The 24,268-nt window shown below is 44.3% G+C and overlaps 1 protein-coding gene across 2 annotated transcripts; it reads left to right on the forward strand.

Annotated features, from left to right (window-relative positions):
• Nucleotides 1-4,439: 4,439 nt before the first annotated feature.
• On the forward strand, nucleotides 4,440-23,487 carry LOC146080481 (dyslexia-associated protein KIAA0319-like). 2 transcript variants are annotated; one of them, XM_083187834.1, is made up of 6 exons: nucleotides 4,440-4,627; nucleotides 18,006-18,126; nucleotides 19,299-19,421; nucleotides 20,395-20,485; nucleotides 20,961-21,052; nucleotides 22,493-23,487. In XM_083187834.1, the coding sequence occupies exons 3-6, from the start codon at nucleotides 19,373-19,375 to the stop codon at nucleotides 22,669-22,671; spliced, it is 411 nt and encodes a 136-aa protein (XP_083043960.1). In that variant the 5' UTR covers nucleotides 4,440-4,627; nucleotides 18,006-18,126; nucleotides 19,299-19,372; the 3' UTR covers nucleotides 22,672-23,487. The 2 variants fall into 2 exon arrangements, with proteins under 2 accessions (XP_083043960.1, XP_083043959.1); XM_083187833.1 differs by having other exon boundaries at nucleotides 4,441-4,627; nucleotides 18,006-18,148.
• Nucleotides 23,488-24,268: the final 781 nt, after the last annotated feature.

The raw sequence follows: 24,268 nt of genomic DNA on the forward strand, positions 1-24,268 counted from the left end.
TGGGAGAAGGTCGACATGGGTCTAGGTCGACATAGGAAAAGGTCGACATGGTTCTAGGTCGACAGGTCATTAGTTCGACAGGTCATTAGTTCAACAGTGTCTAGGTCGACAGTTAAAAGGTCGACATAAGGTTTTTCACTGTTTTTTGAGCCGACATGTGCCGGCATGCGGTATTTCATGCCATCCACTAGGGCGTGTAATGGGAGAATAAAATAGTGTGCTGAGCGTAGCGAGGCACCATGCCGACGCATTGCAAGTGCAGCGAGCGATGCGAGGGGATGCGGTGCACTTTAAACTGTGTCCATGTAGACTGTGCTTACATTCAGTTAAAAAAACAGTGAAAAACCCCATGTCGACCTTTTCACTGTCGACCTAGACATTGTCGAACTAACGACCTGTCGAACTAACGACCGGTCGAACTAATGACCCTTTGACCTAGAACCATTTCGACCTAGAACCTTGTTGACCTAGACCCATGCCGACCTTTTCCCATGTCAACCTAATGGTGTCAACCTAATGAATGTCGACCATCATGCTGTAGACCAAATGATCCCAACCCCCCTGGTGTTACCCAATGCTATCACTTTCACTCTTTGCCTCTCTGTCTTCCACTAATTCTCCCTATCACCTACTGCCTCACTATCAGCCACTCTCCTTTCTATAAACCTCTGTCTCTTCTTCTCCCCACCACCTTTTTGCTACTTCCGGTCACCTACTGCCTATCCCAGGGGCCTGCAACAGATGGCCCCTCGAGCCACATGCGGCCCGCGAATAGCTCCTGATTGGCCCACCACTTGGCGCTGCTGTATGTGTGCTCGATGTATGTGCACTTGGTGAAGTCCTGTGTAGCCGACGCTCAGCCTGTGCCTAGCATGTGCCAGGCGCAGTCCGGCACTTTCGCGAAAGGCCGCAGGACTACACCGTGCATGCACACAGCCGCCATTGGACACACATAAAGCAGCGCTGTGCCACCCTCCCCCCACATGTCACTACAGCCGCAGCGCCGCCACTGAGGATGGGCTAGTTGCCGTGACTGCATGGGACTGCAATCAGCGCCATTTTTTGAGGCTGGCACGCAGGTGTTTGGAATTTCTAAAGAGGGGCAGGTGTGTGGAATAACTAAGGGGGAGCTGGTGTGTGGAATTATTAATGGGGGCAGGTGTGTGGCATTACTAATGGGGGAAGGTGTGTGGAATAAATAAGGGGGAGCTGCTGTGTGGAAATATGAGGGATGTGGAATAATGTGAACTTTTAGTATTTTTAGTATTTCAGTGTGTAATTTGACTCATTCCGTATGGCATAACGTGACTTTTGGCTCAATCTACAAGTATAAGGGGCCTACTATTGTGTTGCATGATGTGTAAAAGTGTATATGTATATGGTATTCTATAATACATTCAAAGACACACCCCCTCTTGAGTAACCACACCCCCTATTTCTGGAGTGCGGCCCTCAAATATCTGCTGGAAATATTAAGTGCCCCCCCCCCCAGCTGAAATAATTGTCCACCCCTGGCCTATCCCCGTCATGTTCTCCCTCTCACCCACAGCCTTTTTCCATCATCATTTCCTGTCACCTACTGTGTCTCCATCTCACTCCCTCTAATGCTCCTTATCACCTTTCTCTCCTATCACAATCTAAATGTTGCACGCTACCTCTGCCCATCATCCTCTACATCACTCACTGCCTACCCCTAACATAACCCACTTCCTTCCCATCATTCATCATTTGAGATCACACCCATAGTTATGAGGCCACATCTATTTCCCCAAGTAAACACTTCCTCTCCTTCTCCTGACATTCAGTTCAGGGTCCACCGTGTCTGTAAATACCATTCTAGTGCCTTAGTTAATATTATGCCCCATAGTAGTGCCCTAGTTTATTTTATGAACCATCCTAGAGCCCTAGTTTATATATTAGGACACACTGCAGTGCTGCCAATACACATTATACTACACAGCATCCCCAATTCCTATTGTCATAGTATCCTCAGTTCATATTATGCCACATTACAGTTCCCCCTGTTTATACTGTGCCTCACTGCAGTGTCCTCCAGTACAAATTATGCTATGTCATAGTGCATCTATTTCATATTGTACCATATTACAGTGCCTTAGTTCTTATTATGTAATATTATAGTGTCATGCACATTACACAGAGCAGATCAGATTGACAGATTACAGTGGCCTCCAGTTCAAATTAGGCCACATTACATTTAGGGATGGCCATCGACCATCGATGATTCGAAATCATCGATGGTTCATGGCCGATGTCGAATACTTTTGCCATCGATGTGGGAGAACCAGATGGTTTCCCTCCATCGATGGAACAGCAAAATTATGTTTTTGTTTTTTTTAAAGTGCCGTGACACGGAGCATAGCCCCGCCACCGTGTTTTGATTGGCCCAAACGCCAATCAATCAAACACAATGGATGACCATCGATATGTAAAAATATCGATGGTCATCCATTCCATAGTTAAGCACTATCGATGGCCAGTTGCCGATTTGCCATTGATGACAAACATCGATGGCAATGGCAACGATGGCCATCCCTAATTACACTTCCCCCTTACCATTTCATACCCTCCAACATTTGAAGGGCAAAAATTGGTACACATACAGAAAGGGGCGTTGCCATTGGCAACTGGTCGTGGTCACGCCCCCTTTCCGAATGTGTACTGGGCATTTTTTTAATGCATAATGTGAAGTTAAATTCCTATAATATACTAATATACATATATTATATACGTGTGTGTGTGTGTGTGTGTGTATATATCTATATATCTATATATATAAATATATATATAGATATATATGCGTAGAAAGAATATATATATATATATACTATGTGTATGCCCACTCACTGTGTGCCGCTGAACCATGCTCTCCTCTCACTGTGTCCCAACAGCCGCCGCACGTACTCCATAGTAGGGATGGCCATCGACCATCGATGATTTGAAATCATCGATGGTTCATGGCCGATGTCGAATACTTTTGCCATAGCTCCACCCCTGACACCCATGAAGCCCCACCCCCTGTTTTGATTGGCCCACAGGCCAATCAATCAAACACAAAGGATGACCATCGATATGTAAAAATATCGATGGTCATCCATTGCATAGTTAAGCACTATTGATGGCCAGTTGCAGAATTGCCATCGATGGCAACCATTGATGGCAATGGCAACGATGGTCATCCCTACTCCAGAGTCCACCTGCACCATGGCGCCTAGTAAGAGCATGCGCCGATGGAGGAGTGCTGGAGGGTACGTGCCGGAGCCTCGTGACGTCAGCGTGATGCACGCTGGCCGGGGCCCGCAAAGCACCACTGGGAACGGGTGCTAGTGTTTACTACCCGCGGCATGGGCCGATCGAGGGAAGAAGGAAGATCTCCTGAAACCAGGCTGAAAATCGGTACATCGGTACACTTTGTTTTTTTGCCGGTACAGACTCAATTGCATACCTCCCAACTTTTCGTCATGCTGAGGAGAGACAAATGCAAGCGCTGAAAGTGCATGGCTGGAATTAGGGGAGGGGCCCGGCCTATAATCGCATCGCCCCGCGAGGCCACGTCCCCCACTTTTGATGATGTGGGGGCATGGCCATGCACTCCAGCAGCCCCTCTGGGTGCGGGGATAGATGCTATGCGCATTTACCGCTGGACTGCAACTAACAGGGAGGACTTCAACCAACAGGGGGAACTCCCAACTGCCCCCTCCTCCGACACGGAACACTGCCGGACGTGGGAGGAAAGCGGGAACGTCCCCAAAAACCGGGACGATCCCACGGTAATTGGGACGGTTGGGAGGTATGCAATTGTTTACCATGAAAATCTTGGAAATTGGTATGCAACTTTATCATAACCCGAATCCTCTAGGCCCCTTGCCAATGGCACCCTTGCACCCCAGCAACAGTGAATGGTGGTATTATAAAATATACATTCAGCTCTGGGTTACAACCCTAGATTCTATTCTCAGAATAATTAAACTGTAACGCTGGAATTTTTTTTATAACCTTCTCTGGCTGTGATAATCTCTTACCTACACAACATACTAACTGACACTCACATAGATGCTGTGTGCAGCTTGGCAGTCCCTGAGATGCTGCCTCTATTGTCTGACGGTTGGCTTGTGTTGTACAGTATATTAAAGACCGTGTATACTTGTACAGTATACCGCATATTTAGTTCCGCTCATGCACGCCTAGTAGTACATATGGCTGTATGTCCACAATTAAGCAGTGAACACAATTTATTCATAGGTGAAGCCACCACGGTCACCGTCGACGACGACGACGCCGCGTGAATAGTTACCATAGCGACGTGCCAACTGCCAACACAGAATATGTGTTACGTAACAGTACTGCCCTAGTCGCGCCCCTCAGTTGACGCGAGACTCACGTGCTCAAATGCGCAGCCATTGGTCGGGTCCCGCGAGGAGAGACGTGGGAAGGTGGAGCGTGCGCAATATGGGTGAATGAATGATAGCAGTGTGACTGGCGGCTGGCCGGCGCCGCGCGAGTGGTTTTGTGTCTGGACTCCCGTAATGTGCGGGCACTGACATCAACTCACACGAAGCGGAACTCGGAAGCGAATATGTCATCCAACTGGTTTAAGCGAAGCTGCTAGGTAACGTCCCCTATAGAACGTGGGCGCGTGTATTTCTGCAGTATGCATGCAGGGACTAGATCAGGGGAGTACATTACCCCTCTTCCTGCCCGATTTATTTTCCACTGAAATCGTTTCATAAAAATTTTCATTTATTTTCTATAATGCATAATTTGTTATGTATAAACCTCTACAGCTATAAGTCCAGAAACAGTTTGAATATTAAATAGCCACATAACCACGAGGCTGAAGTTGGCTTCTTATTCGAGCTCCAGCTTCTTATTCGAGCTCCAGCTTCTTATTCAGAAAAATCACTTTTACAAGGGTTAATTAATCATGGACCACAAATTTCACTGCAGAAATCAACACAGGGGGGTTGCCTACATATGACCCACTTGCAATTTCTTTTGACCAACAATGATTTGGGCAGGAAATGGGCACAAAAATGGGCATGGGTCCCAGATATCATTTTGAATAAGTAGCTGGTGTCCTACAAGGGTTAAACAGCGTTGGTCAAAAAATATTACACTGGAAACCCGCACAGGGGGGTCACTTACATATGACCCACTTGCCATTTCTTTTGACCAACAAGGATTTGGGCAGTAATAGGGCAGTAAAGTGGGCATGGGTCCCAGAATCATCATTTTGAATAAGTAGCTGGTGTCCTGCAAGGGTTAAACAGTGTTGGTCAAAACATATTACACTTGAAACCCACACAGGGGGGTTGCCTGCATATGACCCACTTGCAATTTCTTTTGACCAACAATGATTTGGGCAGAAAATGGGCACAAAAATGGGCATGGGTCCCAGAATCATCATTTTGAATAAGTAGCTGGTGTTCTGCAAGGGTTAAACAGCGTTGGTCAACAAATATTACACTGGAAACCCGCACAGGGGGGTCACTTACATATGACCCACTTGCCATTTATTTTGACCAACAAGGATTTGGGCATAAATAGGGCACTAAAGTGGGCATGGGTCCCAGAATCATCATTTTGAATAAGTAGCTGGTGTTCTGCAAGGGTTAAACAGCATTGGTCAACAAAAAATTACACTGGAAACCCGCACAGGGGGGTCACTTACATATGACCCACTTGCCATTTCTTTTGACCAACAAGGATTTGGGCAGAAATAGGGCAGTAAAGTGGGCATAGGTCCCAGATGTCATCATTTTGAATAAGTAGCTGGTGTCCTGCAAGGGTTAAACAGCGTTGTTCAAAAAATGTTACACTGGAAACCCGCACAGGGGGGTCACTTACATATGACCCACTTGCCATTTCTTTTGACCAACAAGGATTTGGGCAGAAATAGGGCAGTAAAGTGGGCATAGGTCCCAGATGTCATCATTTTGAATAAGTAGCTGGTGTCCTGCAAGGGTTAAACAGTGTTGGTCAAAACATATTACACTTGAAACCCACACGGGGGTTGCCTACATATGACCTACTTGCAATTTCTTTTGACCAACAATGATTTGGGCAGAAAATGGGCACAAAAATGGGCATGGGTCCCAGAATAATCATTTTGAATAAGTAGCTGGTGTCCTGCAAGGGTTAAACAGCGTTGTTCAAAAAATGTTACACTGGAAACCCGCACAGGGGGGTCACTTACATATGACCCACTTGCCATTTCTTTTGACCAACAAGGATTTGGGCAGAAATAGGGCACTAAAGTGGGCATGGGTCCCAGAATCATCATTTTGAATAAGTAGCTGGTGTTCTGCAAGGGTTAAACAGCGTTGGTCAAAAAATCTTACACTTGGAATCCACACAGGGGGGTCAGATACATATCACCCACTTGCCACTTCTTTTGACCAACAAGGATTTGGGCAGAAATAGGGCAGTAAAGTGGGCATAGGTCCCAGATGTCATAATTTTGAATAAGTAGCTGGTGTCCTGCAAGGGTTAAACAGCGTTGGTCAAAAAATGTTACACTGGAAACCCGCACAGGGGGGTCACTTATATATGACCCACTTGCCATTTCTTTTGACCAACGAGGATTTGGGCAGAAATAGGGCAGTAAAGTGGGCATAGGTCCCAGATGTCATCATTTTGAATAAGTAGCTGGTATCCTGCAAGGGTTAAACAGCGTTGGTCAAAAAATTTTACACTTAGAATCCACACAAGGGCATCACCTACATATGACCCACTTGCTATTTCTTTTGACCAACAAGGATTTGGGCAGAAATAGGGCAGTAAAGTGGGCATGGGTCCCAGAATCATCATTTTGAATAAGTAGCTGGTGTCCTGCAAGGGTTAAACAGCGTTGGTCAAAAAATGTTACACTGGAAACCCACACAGGGTGGTCACTTACATATGACCCACTTGCCATTTCTTTTGACCAACAAGGATTTGGGCAGAAATAGGGCAGTAAAGTGGGCATAGGTCCCAGATGTCATCATTTTGAATAAGTAGCTGGTGTCCTGCAAGGGTTAAACAGCGTTGGTCAAAAAATGTTACACTGGAAACCCGCACAGGGGGGTCACTTACATATGACCCACTTGCCATTTCTTTTGACCAATAAGGATTTGGGCAGAAATAGGGCAGTAAAGTGGGCATAGGTCCCAGATGTCATCATTTTGAATAAGTAGCTGGTGTTCTGCAAGGGTTAAACAGCGTTGGTCAACAAATATTACACTGGAAACCCGCACAGGGGGGTCAATTACATATGACCCACTTGCCATTTCTTTTGACCAACAAGGATTTTGGCAGAAAATGGGCACTAATATGGGCATAGGTCCCAGAATCATCATTTTGAATAAGTAGCTGGTGTTCTGCAATGGTTAAACAGCGTTGGTCAACAAATATTACACTTGGAATCCACACAGGGGGGTCACTTACATATGACCCACTTGCCATTTCTTTTGACCAACAAGGATTTGGGCAGAAATAGGGCAGTAAAGTGGGCAGGGGTCCCAGAATCATAATTTTGAATAAGTAGCTGGTGTCCTGCAAGGGTTAAACAGCATTGGTCAACAAATATTACACTGGAAACCCGCACAGGGGGGTCACTTACATATGACCCACTTGCCATTTCTTTTGACCAACAAGGATTTGGGCAGAAATAGGGCACTAAAGTGGGCATGGGTCCCAGAATCATCATTTTGAATAAGTAGCTGGTGTTCTGCAAGGGTTAAACAGCGTTGGTCAAAACATATTACACTGGAAACCCACACAGGGAGGTTGCCTACATATGACCCACTTGCAATTTCTTTTGACCAACAATGATTTGGGCAGAAAATGGGCACAAAAATGGGCATGGGTCCCAGAATCATCATTTTGAATAAGTAGCTGGTGTTCTGCAAGGGTTAAACAGCGTTGGTCAACAAATATTACACTGAAAACCCACACTAGGGAGTCACTTACATATCACCCACTTGCCACTTCTTTTGACCAACAAGGATTTGGGCAGAAATAGGGCAGTAAAGTGGGCATAGGTCCCAGATGTCATAATTTTGAATAAGTAGCTGGTGTCCTGCAAGGGTTAAACAGCGTTGGTCAAAAAATGTTACACTGGAAACCCGCACAGGGGGGTCACTTATATATGACCCACTTGCCATTTCTTTTGACCAACGAGGATTTGGGCAGAAATAGGGCAGTAAAGTGGGCATAGGTCCCAGATGTCATCATTTTGAATAAGTAGCTGGTATCCTGCAAGGGTTAAACAGCGTTGGTCAAAAAATTTTACACTTAGAATCCACACAAGGGCATCACTTACATATGACCCACTTGCTATTTCTTTTGACCAACGAGGATTTGGGCAGAAATAGGGCAGTAAAGTGGGCATAGGTCCCAGATGTCATCATTTTGAATAAGTAGCTGGTGTTCTGCAAGGGTTAAACAGCGTTGGTCAACAAATATTACACTGAAAACCCGCACTAGGGGGTCACTTACATATCACCCACTTGCCATTTCTTTTGACCAACAAGGATTTGGGCAGAAATAGGGCAGTAAAGTGGGCATAGGTCCCAGATGTCATAATTTTGAATAAGTAGCTGGTGTCCTGCAAGGGTTAAACAGCGTTGCTCAAAAAATGTTACACTGGAAACCCGCACAGGGGGGTCACTTATATATGACCCACTTGCCATTTCTTTTGACCAACGAGGATTTGGGCAGAAATAGGGCAGTAAAGTGGGCATAGGTCCCAGATGTCATCATTTTGAATAAGTAGCTGGTATCCTGCAAGGGTTAAACAGCGTTGGTCAAAAAATTTTACACTTAGAATCCACACAAGGGCATCACTTACATATGACCCACTTGCTATTTCTTTTGACCAACAAGGATTTGGGCAGAAATAGGGCAGTAAAGTGGGCATAGGTCCCAGATGTCATAATTTTGAATAAGTAGCTGGTGTTCTGCAAGGGTTAAACAGCGTTGGTCAAACAGTATGACACTTGGAATCCGCACAGGGGGGTCACTTACATATGACCCACTTGCAATTTATTTTGACCAACAAGGATTTGGGTAGAAATTGGGCAAAAAACTGGGCATAGGTCCCAGATGTCATCATTTTGAATAAGTAGCTGGTGTCCTGCGAGAATTAAACAGCGTTGGTCAAAAAATATTAAACTTGGAATCCACACAGGGGGGTCACTTACATATGACCCACTTGCCATTTCTTTTGACCAACAAGGATTTGGGCAGTAATAGGGCAGTACATTGGGCATGGGTCACAGATTTCATCATTTTGAATAAGTAGCTGGTGTTCTGCAAGGGTTAAACAGCGTTGGTCAACAAATATTACACTGGAAACCCGCACAGGGGGGTCAATTACATATGACCCACTTGCCATTTCTTTTGACCAACAAGGATTTTGGCAGAAAATGGGCACTAATATGGGCATAGGTCCCAGAATCATCATTTTGAATAAGTAGCTGGTGTTCTGCAATGGTTAAACAGCGTTGGTCAACAAATATTACACTTGGAATCCACACAGGGGGGTCACTTACATATGACCCACTTGCCATTTCTTTTGACCAACAAGGATTTGGGCAGAAATAGGGCAGTAAAGTGGGCATGGGTCCCAGAATCATAATTTTGAATAAGTAGCTGGTGTCCTGCAAGGGTTAAACAGCATTGGTCAACAAATATTACACTGGAAACCCGCACAGGGGGGTCACTTACATATGACCCACTTGCCATTTCTTTTGACCAACAAGGATTTGGGCAGAAATAGGGCACTAAAGTGGGCATGGGTCCCAGAATCATCATTTTGAATAAGTAGCTGGTGTTCTGCAAGGGTTAAACAGCGTTGGTCAACAAATATTACACTGGAAACCCGCACAGTGGGGTCACTTACATATGACCCACTTGCCATTTCTTTTGACCAACAAGGATTTGGGCAGAAATAGGGCCGTAAAGTGGGCATATGTCCCAGATGTCATCATTTTGAATAAGTAGCTGGTATCCTACAAGGTTTAAACAGCGTTGGTCAAAACATTTTACACTTGAAACCCACACAGGGGGGTCACTTACATATGACCCACTTGCCATTTCTTTTGACCAACAAGGATTTGGGCAGTAATAGGGCAGTAAAGTGGGCATAGGTCACAGATGTCATTATTTTGAATAAGTAGCTGGTGTCCTGCAAGGGTTAAACAGTGTTGGTCAAAACATATTACACTTGAAACCTACACAGGGGGGTTGCCTACATATGACCCACTTGCAATTTCTTTTAACCAACAATGATTTGGGCAGAAAATGGGCACAAAAATGGTCATGGGTCCCAGATATCATTTTGAATAAGTAGCTGGTGTCCTGCAAGGGTTAAACAGCGTTGGTCAAAACATATTACACAGGAAACCCGCACAGGGGGGTCACTTACATATGACCCACTTGCCATTTCTTTTGAGCAAAGCTGTTTAACCCTTGCAGGACACCAGCTACTTATTCAAAATGATGAAATCTGTGACCCATGCCCACTTCACTGCCCTATTACTGCCCAAATCCTTGTTGGTCAAAAGAAATTGCAAGTGGGTCATATGTAAGTGACCTCCCTGTATGGATTCCAAGTGTAACATTTTTTGACCAACGCTGTTTAACCCTTGCAGGACACCACTTACTTATTCAAAATGATGACATCTGGGACCTATGCCCAATTTAGTGCCCATTTTCTGCCCAAATAATTGTTGGTGAAAAGAAATTGCAAGTGGGTCATATGTAGGCAACCCCCTGTGTGGGTTTCAAGTGTAATATGTTTTGACCAACACTGTTTAACCCTTACAGGACACCAGCTACTTATTCAAAATAGTAACATCTGTGACCCATGCCCACTTTACTGCCCTATTACTGCCCAAATCCTTGTTGGTCAAAAGAAATGGCAAGTGGGTCATATGTAAGTGACCCCCCTGTACGGGTTTCCAGTGTAACAATTTTTGACCAACGCTGTTTAACCCTTGCAGGAAACCAGCTACTTATTCAAAATGATGATTCTGGGACCCATGCCCACTTTACTGCCCTATTTCTGCCCAAATCCTTGTTGGTCAAAAGAAATAGCAAGTGGGTCATATGTAAGTGATGCCCCTGTGCGGGTTTCCAGTGTAATATTTTTTGACCAACACTGTTTAACCCTTGCAGGATACCAGCAACTTATTCAAAATGATGACATCTGGGACCTATGCCCACTTTACTGCCCTATTTCTGCCCAAATCCTTGTTGGTCAAAAGAAATGGCAAGTTGGTCATATGTAAGTGACCCCCCTGTGCGGGTTTCCAGTGTAATATTTTTTGACCAACACTGTTTAACCCTTGCAGGACACCAGCTACAGATTCAAAATAATGACATCTGGGACCCATGCCCACTTTACTGCCCTATTACTGCCCAAATCCTTGTTGGTCAAAAGAAATGGCAAGTGGGTCATATGTAAGTGACCCCCCTGTGCGGGTTTCCAGTGTAATATTTGTTGACCAACGCTGTTTAACCCTTGCAGAACACCAGCTACTTATTCAAAATGATGATTCTGGGACCCATGCCCATTTTTGTGCCCATTTTCTGCCCAAATCATTGTTGGTCAAAAGAAATTGCAAGTGGGTCATATGTAGGCAACCCCCCTGTGTAGGTTTCAAGTGTAATATGTTTTGACCAACACTGTTTAACAATTGCAGGACACCAGCTACTTATTCAAAATAATGACATCTGTGACCCATGCCCACTTTACTGCCCTATTCCTGCCCAAATCCTTGTTGGTCAAAAGAAATGGCAAGTGGGTCATATGTATCTGACCCCCCTGTGTGGATTCCAAGTGTAACATTTTTTGACCAACGCTTTTTAAGCCTTGCAGGACACCAGCTACTTATTCAAAATGATGACATCTGGGACCTATGCCCACTTTACTGCCCTATTTCTGCCCAAATCCTTGTTGGTCAAAAGAAATGGCAAGTGGGTCATATGTATCTGACCCCCCTGTGTGGATTCCAAGTGTAACATTTTTTGACCAACGCTGTTTAACCCTTGCAGGACACCAGCTACTTATTCAAAATGATGATTCTGGGACCCATGCCCACTTTAGTGCCCTATTTATGCCCAAATCCTTGTTGGTCAAAATAAATGGCAAGTGGGTCATATGTAAATGACCCCCCTGTGCGGGTTTCCAGTGTAATATTTGTTGACCAACGCTGTTTAACCCTTGCAGAACACCAGCTACTTATTAAAAATGATGATTCTGGGACCCATGCCCAATTTTGTGCCCATTTTCTGCCCAAATCATTGTTGGTCAAAAGAAATTGCAAGTGGGTCATATGTAGGCAACCCCCCTGTGTGGGTTTCAAGTGTAATATGTTTTGACCAACACTGTTTAACCCTTGCAGGACACCAGCTACTTATTCAAAATAATGACATCTGTGACCCATGCCCACTTTACTGCCCTATTACTGCCCAAATCCTTGTTGGTCAAATGAAATGGCAAGTGGGTCATATGTATCTGACCCCCCTGTGTGGATTCCAAGTGTAACATTTTTTGACCAACGCTGTTTAACCCTTGCAGGACACCAGCTACTTATTCAAAATGATGACATCTGGGACCTATGCCCACTTTACTGCCCTATTTCTGCCCAAATCCTTGTTGGTCAAAAGAAATGGCAAGTGGGTCATATGTAAGTGACCACCCTGTGTGGGTTTCCAGTGTAACATTTTTTGACCAACGCTGTTTAACCCTTGCAGGACACCAGCTACTTATTCAAAATTATGATTCTGGGACCCATGCCCACTTTACTGCCCTATTTCTGCCCAAATCCTTGTTGGTCAAAAGAAATAGCAAGTGGGTCATATGTAAGTGATGCCCTTGTGTGGATTCTAAGTGTAAAATTTTTTGACCAACGCTGTTTAACCCTTGCAGGATACCAGCTACTTATTCAAAATGATGACATCTGGGACCTATGCCCACTTTACTGCCCTATTTCTGCCCAAATCCTCGTTGGTCAAAAGAAATGGCAAGTGGGTCATATATAAGTGACCCCCCTGTGCGGGTTTCCAGTGTAACATTTTTTGACCAACGCTGTTTAACCCTTGCAGGACACCAGCTACTTATTCAAAATTATGACATCTGGGACCTATGCCCACTTTACTGCCCTATTTCTGCCCAAATCCTTGTTGGTCAAAAGAAATGGCAAGTGGGTCATATGTAAGTGACCCCCTTGTGCGGGTTTCCAGTGTAATATTTTTTGACCAACGCTGTTTAACCCTTGTAGGACACCAGCTACTTATTCAAAATGATATCTGGGACCCATGCCCATTTTTGTGCCCATTTTCTGCCCAAATCATTGTTGATCAAAAGAAATTGCAAGTGGGTCATATGTAGGCAACCCCCCTGTGTTGATTTCTGCAGTGAAATTTGTGGTCCATGATTCATTAACCCTTGTAAAAGTGATTTTTCTGAATAAGAAGCTGGAGCTCGAATAAGAAGCTGGCCGAATAAGAAGCCAACTTCAGCCTCGTCACATAACCGAGGCGAGTGACTTTATTTCAAGAAAACCCTGTCGTCACCAAATTGCGCATGGTATTTCAATTGAGGTAATCATCATAATCATGTTGCTTTGGGGCCAATTTATTATTAATCTCAATGCGACATTAGCATCAAGGTTCATATTGCAATATGTGATTGGCCCAGGTCACTGTATCAATGAGTGCCTGCACTTTCGGAGCCCATCTGCAATGTGCTCCATTTATTTGTTATTACAGTTTCTAATATAGCGCAGCAGATTCCGTTGTGCTTTACAACGGATGACAACACTGAAAGACCAAACCTGGTAAAACAGACAGAAATAGAGGTTGGAGGGCCCTGCTGGCCGAGCTGCACTATTACACAAGGAGTGAGGGATCACCCACATATTTTATAACAGGTATTGAGATTCACCCAACTATCTATCCAGTGGCGGAACTCCCGGAGGCAATGGAGTCATCTGCCGCCAGGCGCCAGCCTTAGGGGGGACACTGGTCTGGCTCCATTGCCTCCTGAAGTTCCAAGCCAGCAGGGCTGGAGACTCCGCACTGCCCCCCCCCCGCCCCTAGCTGGGTCCCTGATATGCAGCAGCGGTGATCCAGGCAGAAGTGAGCGGGTCCCCACCCCTTCAATATCGCTGGGGACCCTGGCCGGAAGTTGTACTTCCCTGGCTGCCGCTGGCTTCCTCCAGGGCTGTGTGGGGATGATGTGGTGGTTGGCACTGTGCAGCAACAAAGGGCCGACAGACCCTGCTGGCGCTTTGGGGAGCCAGTGCTGGCAGAGCGGAGAGCGCCTGGTTGGAATGCTGCTAACCCCACAGGCATCTGCAGGAGCTGCCTGCTTAAGCAGCAGAGACGGTCATCAGTCCTGCGCCTCCTTCCCTCCCTCCCAGCTTAAGCACCTTCTCATTATGTGTCCCCAATGCTTAAAAATACTTCCAGCCCATACCTCCCAACCAATGTTCCCTCTAATTTTACGAAGGCTGTGTGCGGCAAAATATTTTGGCTGTGCAACTTTGGAAGGAATTTTTTATTTTTGTGCGTCACTTATATATAACTAGAAAACGACGTTCAGCATTTGTGTAAACTTTACTTCAAAATGATATTAAACATTCAAAACCCAGCACATGATGTAGTTAATGGGTGAAACACACATTAATTTAGTCCACAACTGCAAAAAAGGGACCACTGCTGCTTTTTGCGCTCTGTTGTAATGTCTGTGCGCACGCTTGTCGAGTTGTGTACGAGCGCACAGCTTAGAGGGAACACTGCTCCCAACTGTCACGATTACAGCGGGACAGTCCCGATTTTCGGGTCCGTCCTGATTTTCGGGTCCTGTCCCACCCGCGGCAGGCATTGTCCCGCTGCGGGGGGTGGCAGTTGGGAGACCCCCCAATCTAATAGAATAGACGCTGTGCGCATGCGCACATCGTCTATTCTCATATGAAAATGAGGTCGCGGCTAATTAGCATAAGCCGCACCCTCATTTGCATACACCCCGCCCCCTTTTCGGGCGCCCCTTCGCCGCGCGAGTGTCCCTATTTCTTCTACAGAGAAGTTGGGAGGTATGCCAGCCTGTCCCCTTAGCTGGCAGCTCCACTGAGCTTCACTTAGGAAACGGCCGCCGCGGAGCTAAGGTGTGTAGCTCTCCTATGATTTGCTGTGTGTCGGGAGTCTGAACCAGCCAGCCCAGCACTGTGTGCAGTGCATCCCCTCCCTGTGATAAGTACGTCCTCCCTGCAGCAGCAGCATGAATCCACTCTCTGCAGAGGCAAACCATAACTATACTATGCCCTGCAGCATAATCCTGTCTCCCCCTGCAGCGTAATCATGCCTCCTCCTGCAGTGCAACCCTCCTCCCTCACACAAAAACCCTTCTACACCCTGCAGCCATGCCGTCCTTGCCACTGCAGACTCAATCCCCCTCCCCTGTAACCCGAATCCTATTAGCCCTGGGGTTTTGTAATCTGCAGCCCTGCTCCACCCTTTCCCCTGTATAAACTGTTCTACCCAATGCAGAGTTCCCTTTATGCAAACTGAATTCCCCTTGAAGGTAGAGAATGTTCTCACCCCTGCAGCCACAATATCCCCCCCCCCCCCCCTCTCTTTCTGTACCCAGACTCCCTCCTATCCGAACATGTGCTACTGTATCTGCACCATAAAGAGTAAGCAACATGAGACAGACAGTGCTGGGACAGCTACTCCCCAGACCCCAGTCTTGTGGTAAGTCCAACTTGCGTATAAATACAGCATGTGTGTGTACATACAGATGACTGTATTTACAAAGGTTGCAATATATATATATATATATATATATATATATATATATATATATATATATATATATATAGACATTGGATGGGCTCTGCACACACTAAATTAACTGATAATAAATAGTGGAGATTTGGTTCATGAATTGATCAATGCATTTAAGCCTGCAGCCCCCGTCAAGGGACCCCACTGTTCTGCAGGTCCTACCACTATCGCTGAAAATGGCTGCAATACACATAGCTATCACATCAATGTTTGATACCAGGCATGCTATCAGGTCTGAAGCTCACAGCAGACTTTGCTTTTATATACACTTAACATCGGCACTCACCTTTCCTAGTTTAGTATATATATTGTTTATTAGATTAATTTTTTTTAATTAGTCTTATTGTAGTCACATTCTCTCATGCACCCTGTTTTTAACTAAGATTCCATAGCTTATGTTAACCATTTCCCTAGATGATTAGTGACAGGTGTGTTGGTAGCTGCTCACCTATAAAAGCAAAGTCTGCTGTGAGCTTCAGACCTGATAGCATGCCTGGTATCAAACATTGATGTGATAGCTATGTGTATTGCAGCCATTTTCAGCGATAGTGGTAGGACCTGCAGAACAGTGGGGTCCCTTGACGGGGGCTGCAGGCTTAAATGCATTGATCAATTCATGAACCAAATCTCCACTATTTATTATCAGTCAATTTAGTGTGTGCAGAGCCCATCCAATGTCTGTTTAAACAATGTGGTCACAAGCCATAGGGCACCCCAAAACTAGGAAAGGTGAGTGCCGATGTTAAGTGTATATATTGTATATATATATATATATATATATATATATATATATATATATATATATATATATAGAGAGAGAGAGAACATAGAAAGACCACACTCTCGCCCAAGGAAAAGACAGCAGCGGGGTGCCCAGCAATGGTACATGCAATAGCATGCCCCTAGTAATAATCCAAAGAATCCACACACAGCGGTGTAGATGCGGAGCACTCTCCGTAATCACAAAACAGCCTTGTGATAAAAGAAAATAAGTTTTTAATCCAACTGGGTCAACACAGTGTAGGGAAATCAGAAGTATATAAGCCCCGACGTTTCGGTCCCAACATGGACCTTTATCAAGGAGCCTATAATATACAAACGATACATAAGATACAAACATTGGTTGCATATCATGCTGAAAAAAAAGAACATGCAGTAAGTAATGTGTGAAACAATAAGATAGTTACGTTTTTCAGATAGGTATCACATACCACACTTAAACCTGGTACTATAGGACCAGGTGTCAGCATCTTTGTACTGCTGCCCACGACTGTATCTACCAGGATACTTCCCTTCCCACTTTTGTGTGCTGTGTTTGTGTGTATTTTTTCCTGTATTTTTCCCTGTCTTTGTCTGAATTTCCCTCACGCCTTTTCCGACCAGTATGGCCTCAGGAGGTTTTTTAGACGACCTTCTACTCTCACAAGCCGAACATGACATAGTCTCCCTTACCGACGACGATGCCGACAAAGTCCTATTTGACCTCTCTGACTTCGACTCACTACCCACCGAGTCACCCACTGACCCACGCGAGGTAGACCTGTCCCTACACGGACACTTTCTATCAGAATACTATCGCAAAAAAATAATTCCAAGGGGCTTTAGGATCTCCAACGTCCCAACCATTGGGAGACGGAACCCCACATTCTGCAGTCGCTGGTGTGGAGTTCTGAATAAATGCTCCTTCGACCTAATGTTGTTTGTGGTCGAGGAGGTAGGAGCTGAACTAAAAAAAGTGAAACAAGACATAGATGAATTTAGTAACGCCCATCTGGCTACCATAAAAACCGACAAAAATAGTAACCTAATTGACAAGATTAAAACCCAAATTGAAACTTATAAACAAGACCTCATTTCCTTCAAACGCAACAAACTTGCGGTAGTCACATCAGACTACAGAAACCATACTGTATACAGGTGGCTGGCAGGGGACACAGGGTCCGCCCGCCCACAACGCCCTTTCCGCCAGAGAGTAATGAGTGCACCTGTCAGGTGACCTAGAAAGCATAACTGTGTGGGGTCCTGAGGACCGAGTTCGAGAACCACTGCTATAGAGAATTTTTTTTTTTTTTACAATGTTTTAAGCTTAATATTTCCATTATCTGCATTTCCGACCTCTATATGACTGCGTCTGTTTTATATCTCCACAACAGCACTGTCATTTTATTCTATGCCCAAAGCGGTCACCCCCTTAAAATACGAAAGGCGGCAGAAGTAGCGCGTACACTGCAGCGACAGCTGCTGAAGGAGAAGGCAGATTTCCTACTCTACAAGGTGATCAGAGTAGATGCTGCGGGTAAGACTTGCATCGCACATTGTTTTGTACTAAATGTAGGGGGTGGACGATTATGCAAATTAACCATTTGCATGCCTGCGGGGGTTCAGGGGGCGGAATGGCTGTATGGGCGGCGTCTGGGGGACTCACGAGGATGCAAAATTTGTATCCTTGCAAGTCAACCAGAATAAGGACCTATATGTGTGTGTGTTACAAAGGGCCTAATTCAGACCTGTTAGCAAGGCTGCAATTTTTGCGGATGGACAAAACCATGCTGCACTGCAGGTGGGGCAGATGTAACATGTGCAGAGATAGATTTGGGAAAGTTATTTGGTTTCTTTGCTGGCTGCTGTATTGTTACACTGCGATTTAGATTTCAGTTTGGACACACCCCACCCCACAAATGTAACTCTCTCTGCACATGTTACATCTGCCCCACCTGCAGTGCAGCATGGTTTTGTCCATCTGCAAAAATTGGAGCCTCACTAACAGGTCTGAATCAGGACCAAATTCCCCAGTTTTGCTGCTTTACTATAGTGGAAGGAGATACGGTCACTAGGTCAACAAGCATTAGGTCGACATGCCTGAAGGTTGACAGTGGACATGGGGAAGGTCAACAGTTTGACTTGGGGTTTTCCTTTGAGCCGACAGGCGGTATTTCATGCCCTTCTATCCACTAGGGCATGGTGGGAGAATAAAATAGTGTGCCAAGCATAGAGGCACCATGCCCGAAGCATGGTGAGCACAGCGGTGCACTTTTTTTTAGTGTCCATGTCGACATTCAGTAGAGAAAAAAGTGAAAAACCCCATGTCACACTTTTGACTGTCAACCTTCCTCATGTTGATCATCTATCAAAGCAAGTCAGTTGTTGCTTTGATCAGACACCCATTAGCCATGGCTGACACATTTTTTGACTAGTCCATAGTTTGGGTGCCCAATAGTAGGATTTGAGGTGCCCAGACATGAACTTGAGATCCATTTAGCAGCTTGGTTAACACATTGCTTTCACGCATGTTAAGTATTGTCACCCAAATGGAGAAACTATTGATTTGCTTTATCAGGTGCCCATTCATATAGATGCCCAGCAGGAGGTACCAAACGCAACTGAATTACCACCAATAAGTTCAAAATGCCAGCAAAAATATTAACCCTAATTACTCTTTCTACTAGTCTGTCTTTTGAAGTGTTCAGGCCACGGACACTGTGATCCAATCACAAAATCATGTCTGTGCTATGCGTTTTGGATGGAGAACTTGATCCAGCGTTACATAAGTGATTGTGAGAGCAATTGTGGTGAGTACATTGTATTAATATCAATTGCTACTGCCCAACTACTGTTCCCATTCCAGACAACTTAGCACTTATCCACATTACGGTCTTCCTCTGCCTCCTAATCACATCCCATGTTCTATTTGTATTTGCAAGCCATTTAAAAAAAACAACTTTATTTAAATGTTCAAAATATAAATTAAAGCAGTACAGTCAACAAGTTTTGTGATAATGTTGAGTATATACAACAATCAATTGTTAAGTCCAAATGAAACCGAAAGTGCAAAGGCAGAGCTGCAGGTCTTTGTAATGAACAGTTCCTAGGTCAGATGTATCAAGCTTCAAAAAGTGACAAAGTGGAGAGTGATAAACCACCAGCCAATCAGCTCCTACATGTCATTTTTCAAACCCAGCCTGTAACATTTCAGTTAGAAGCCAATTGGTTGACATTTTATCACTTTTTGAAGCTTGTTACATCTGGCCCCGTCTGATGGCACCCCTGTATTGTAACACAGGTATTTGCTACATCAGACTGTTAATCCACCTACTGTAACAGTAGGCGTACCGGGCGCAGCATGGGGGGGGGGGGGGGGGCGCTGTGAGGTCAGGGCAGCGGGGGTCCGGGGACGGGTGTAGGCTACACTGTAGCAGCAGCTTTTACTCCATCTCCTAGCGCTATGTCCAGGGCAGTAGGCGGGAAGCAGATTTTGAAAAGACTTGCCGGACGCTGATTGGCTGAATTGAGCCAATCAGCGTCCGGCAAGTCTTTTCAAAGTCATCAGCGCTTCGCGCCACCAGGCAAATAGCGCTTGGAGACAGAGTGAAAGCTGCCGCTACACCAGTCTCCCCGGACCCCCGCTGGCTGCACACAGGTATGTTGGCAGCGGGGGGGGGGGGGGGGGGGGGTCGCCCAGCCTCCAGCGCCAGGTGCAAGGCAGTCATTTGGTGTGTGTTCATCCCTTCGGATTTTTTACATAATTGTTTGTTTGTGTTACAGAATGGAGTGTCCTTTATATCAGTGTGCTCACATTTGCCTTGGTTGCCATCTTGATGGGTCTAACATGGTTTTGCATTTGCTGTTACAAGAGGTAAACAAAATACAAAGGCAATCTGCATCTAAACTTTAGATAATCAAATGTCAGGCCTCATAGCACAGAACACACAGTTCTCTTGTTTTAAATCTTCACATGATTTGTCAGTTCTCTCTCAGATGACTCAAGAACAGCAAATAAAAGCATAAATAAGTCACATTACTAGTGACTATGTGTACAGCACTATATAGAAAATATGTTGTTGGCACTTAGCTTTGTTTTGTAGTTTTAACAGTAAAAAATTTGGTGGTCAGAACCTAAATAAGTTACTTTTTTTGAGTTTTCATGAGGTTTTTATTCAATCTTCTGGATCTCCCAAGCTTATAGCCAGTTTGCACAACTGGCTAATTCATTTTGAAACGATTACATTAATATTTGCTGTTGGCACAGATCGTTTAGTTACATTTCATACTTAATATATGCCCATTTGTACCTCAGTTTTTAAATTAAATTCATATTTGTTTAACTTCAGCCGAAAAAGGACAAGAATACGGAAAAAAACGAAATATACAATCCTGAATAACTTTGACGAGCAAGAAAGAATGGCACTGAGACCAAAGTATGGTATGTATGAAGACATTGCAGATAACTAATTAGCACTTAATCATTATCCAATAATTCTCTAACAGTTGAGGCCAAGTCCTATTAGCCAGGGCAATCTTAACGCATGGGCTTACTGGGCAGCTACCCCAGGGCCCCATAATTCTAGGGGCCTTCAAGCAGGGGTTTGCTGGTGCCTCCGGAGTGTCTTGTGAGGCTCGTAGAGATTGCTCCCTGGCTGCCTTGGTTGTAATTGACACAAAATCAGAGCTGCTGGGAAACATTCAAACAGTTAATGGGGGGGGGGGGGGGGTATTCAATGCTCTATGGCGAGCTGTGATGGCGAGCAGTGCCGATAGCTCGTGGGTCAGTATTCAAGTGATCCCCCTGCACTCGCCTTTTCCAGCAAGGTTGAGACATTGAGTGCAGCCACCAAAACGGCAAGGCTCGCGGTTAAATGCAGTGGGCTCGCTGCATTAGCGGGGAACCTCACCATTCTGGGGAATCCTTGCTGTCCTCTGATGGACAGATGTTGAATGGGGCGAGCAACTGGCACGGTGGTTAAACAGCAAAGATGGCTTGTTTACAGCGATCCTCGCCAAAAACAAGCCACCCTTGCGACGGCAGCATTGAATATCACCCTAATGGCTTTAAGCTAATGCTAATTGTTGGTTGGCTGATAAGCAGGTGGAGAGACATCTCTGGAGGTTGTGATGTTTTTTTCTTTTTGCTTAAGTAGGGACCCCAGTGCATTGCTTTGCCTAGCTCACAATGCCCTCAAAACTGCCCTGCTTTTAGCCCATTCATTTTTCGGCCGAAAAAACACACCTGAAAAAGCACCCGTCTTGGAGTGAGAATGCGTGGCATCCGAAATAAGTTCCTGGACCCATGTGTTATCGCGGCTCTTAAGGCTGCTTATCGGGGATTATGCTTTGTGCTTCTGGAAGTATGTAAAACATAATGCCCAAAAAGTGCCAGCATCGGGTGTAAAAAGATAGCCCCTCGCCAATCCATTAGCAGCATTAAATTACTGCTGCTAATTGGATATTCTTTTTAGTGACATCAGATTTCACGGCTTTCAAAATACAATGGTAAGTTTTAGTTGGTGTTTGGTAAAACAGTCTCTTATGTCTGTGTTATTACGGTTTTATTCCCAATTGTATATTGAGATATAGAAAGTACATTTTTCAGAGAAAGCAGTTGGATACTCCAAAATGTCACTTCTAAACCTTCACCTCTGATGATTGAAACTCAAGTCCCTTTTGAATTAAATCTTTAATAAATTTATATCAAAATTGCGTGTGCACTAATGCTAAATTGCTTAGTCAAAATTGGCACTAAGCCAATTTCTCACAGTGTGTACACGGCTTAACTTTCAGGTTAATGAGGACTGTTGATTGTCTGTCGTTTTACCCCTTCGGCTACAGTTATAATCATGACTCCTGTAATCTTTCTATTTCACAGGTATAAAACATAGGAGCACAGAGCACAACTCAAGTCTTATGGTATCCGAGTCAGAGTTCGACAGTGAGCAAGATACAATTTTCAGTCGTGAGAAGGTGGAACATGAGAACCCAAAAAATCTCAGTAGCGGAGCCCTCAAAAATGGGGCACCTTTTAACTTTAGCTCAAAGTGCAGATAAACTGAGCTAGCGAGAGCAGAAATGGATTTTCAGGACCAGGTGTTTGATCGCACTCAAAATGGAAAATATTGAGGCCTTACAGATTTTTAAAACATTAATACATGCTTAAACATTTTATTAAAATATCTAAGGATGACATCGCAACTGATGTTAATAAAGTTATTTTAGAAGAACTATTATTTTTGATGTGCTGTTACATTGCTTCTTCTGAATGCATTGGCCACATCCATTTTAAGGAGTAAGTTTACTAAAAAAGTATAAAGAGTTGATGTTGCCCATAGCAACCAGATTCTCTCTATCTAGGGGCCTCTCTAGGGCAGGCATGTCCAAACTGTGGCCCTCCACAGCCTTGCCATAGTTTTAGCATTCCCTAATACCTGTAGTAAAACTGTGGCCAATGCATGATGGGACTTGTAGTTTCATAACAGCTGGAGGGCCATAGTGTGATAGTTGGGACATGCCTGCTCTATGGGCAACATCACCAGTTTTCAGTTTTAGAAGCTTTAATACATTGACCTCTCAGACTGACAATGGATGGCTTCCTAATATCCTAGAGAGGCTAAGCACATGTGAGACAAATCAGACAAAAGGGGATTTTTATGAAGTATAATCAACTTTATTATATATTTGGTTCAGCTGAACATTCTACTTCTACAGGAATATGTGAGAAAATCTCCATATTTATGTTCATAATATTGTGCTATATAAATGTAAATGTGAATAATTTGTCTACATGTTAATACAGACATGTGTAATCCAATGGAGGTATTTGCTAAAATGGACGGTGTTTTTCAGTAAAAGTTTGTACTGTTACCACTTAAGTCTCTGGTGTTATTTTGCACATTTCAAACTATGATAATTTAAATGAAATTCAGAGTATTTAAACCCAGTTACTATTACCCTTTATTTATAAATATGGTTTTACTTCACTGCATTATCCTTCGATTTATAATTCAACTATTTTCCAAATAAACTAATTGCACAGTAGCTGGTTATTGCATGGCAATACTGTGATGTAATGTCTGATACATAGCATATTCACACAATGATCATTAAAGTGGACTACTGTACAATGACTATTTATATTCAATAGCATTATTAAATTATAGAGCTGTAAAACAGAAGAGCACATGACTGGACACTTCGTTCATTTCCCAGAATGGCCCATGCTAAGACATTTGTCCTACAATAATGCATGCTACAGCTGCAACCAATTCTTAAACTAATGCTGGGTGGCCAATACAACTAAACAGCGGACATATCGTGGGCACTTGGTAGATGTGTACCCGGATATGTCTGAATGATGCCGATATATTGGTGAATTGTGCTAGATGTACTTGCTTTGGGGGTGGACTTTGTCCAACATTACAACTGGCCCAATAAGTGTATATGTCAGATAGGCTGATGGATTGTTTAGCCAGTCAGCCGCATTTTGACAGTCATGTGTCACATTTTGCCATTTTTATCTATTAAAATAGCGGTATCATCTCTCATCTAAAAAGTTACACATTGATACAGGATTTATGTACTCTAGTCCAGGGGTCCTCAAACTATTTTCCCCTGGACCCCATCAGACAATAAAAATAATGACAGGACC

This window comes from Crinia signifera, chromosome 5, assembly GCF_055691185.1.
Source record: "Crinia signifera chromosome 5, ASM5569118v1, whole genome shotgun sequence".
Taxonomy (NCBI): Eukaryota; Metazoa; Chordata; class Amphibia; order Anura; family Myobatrachidae; genus Crinia; species Crinia signifera.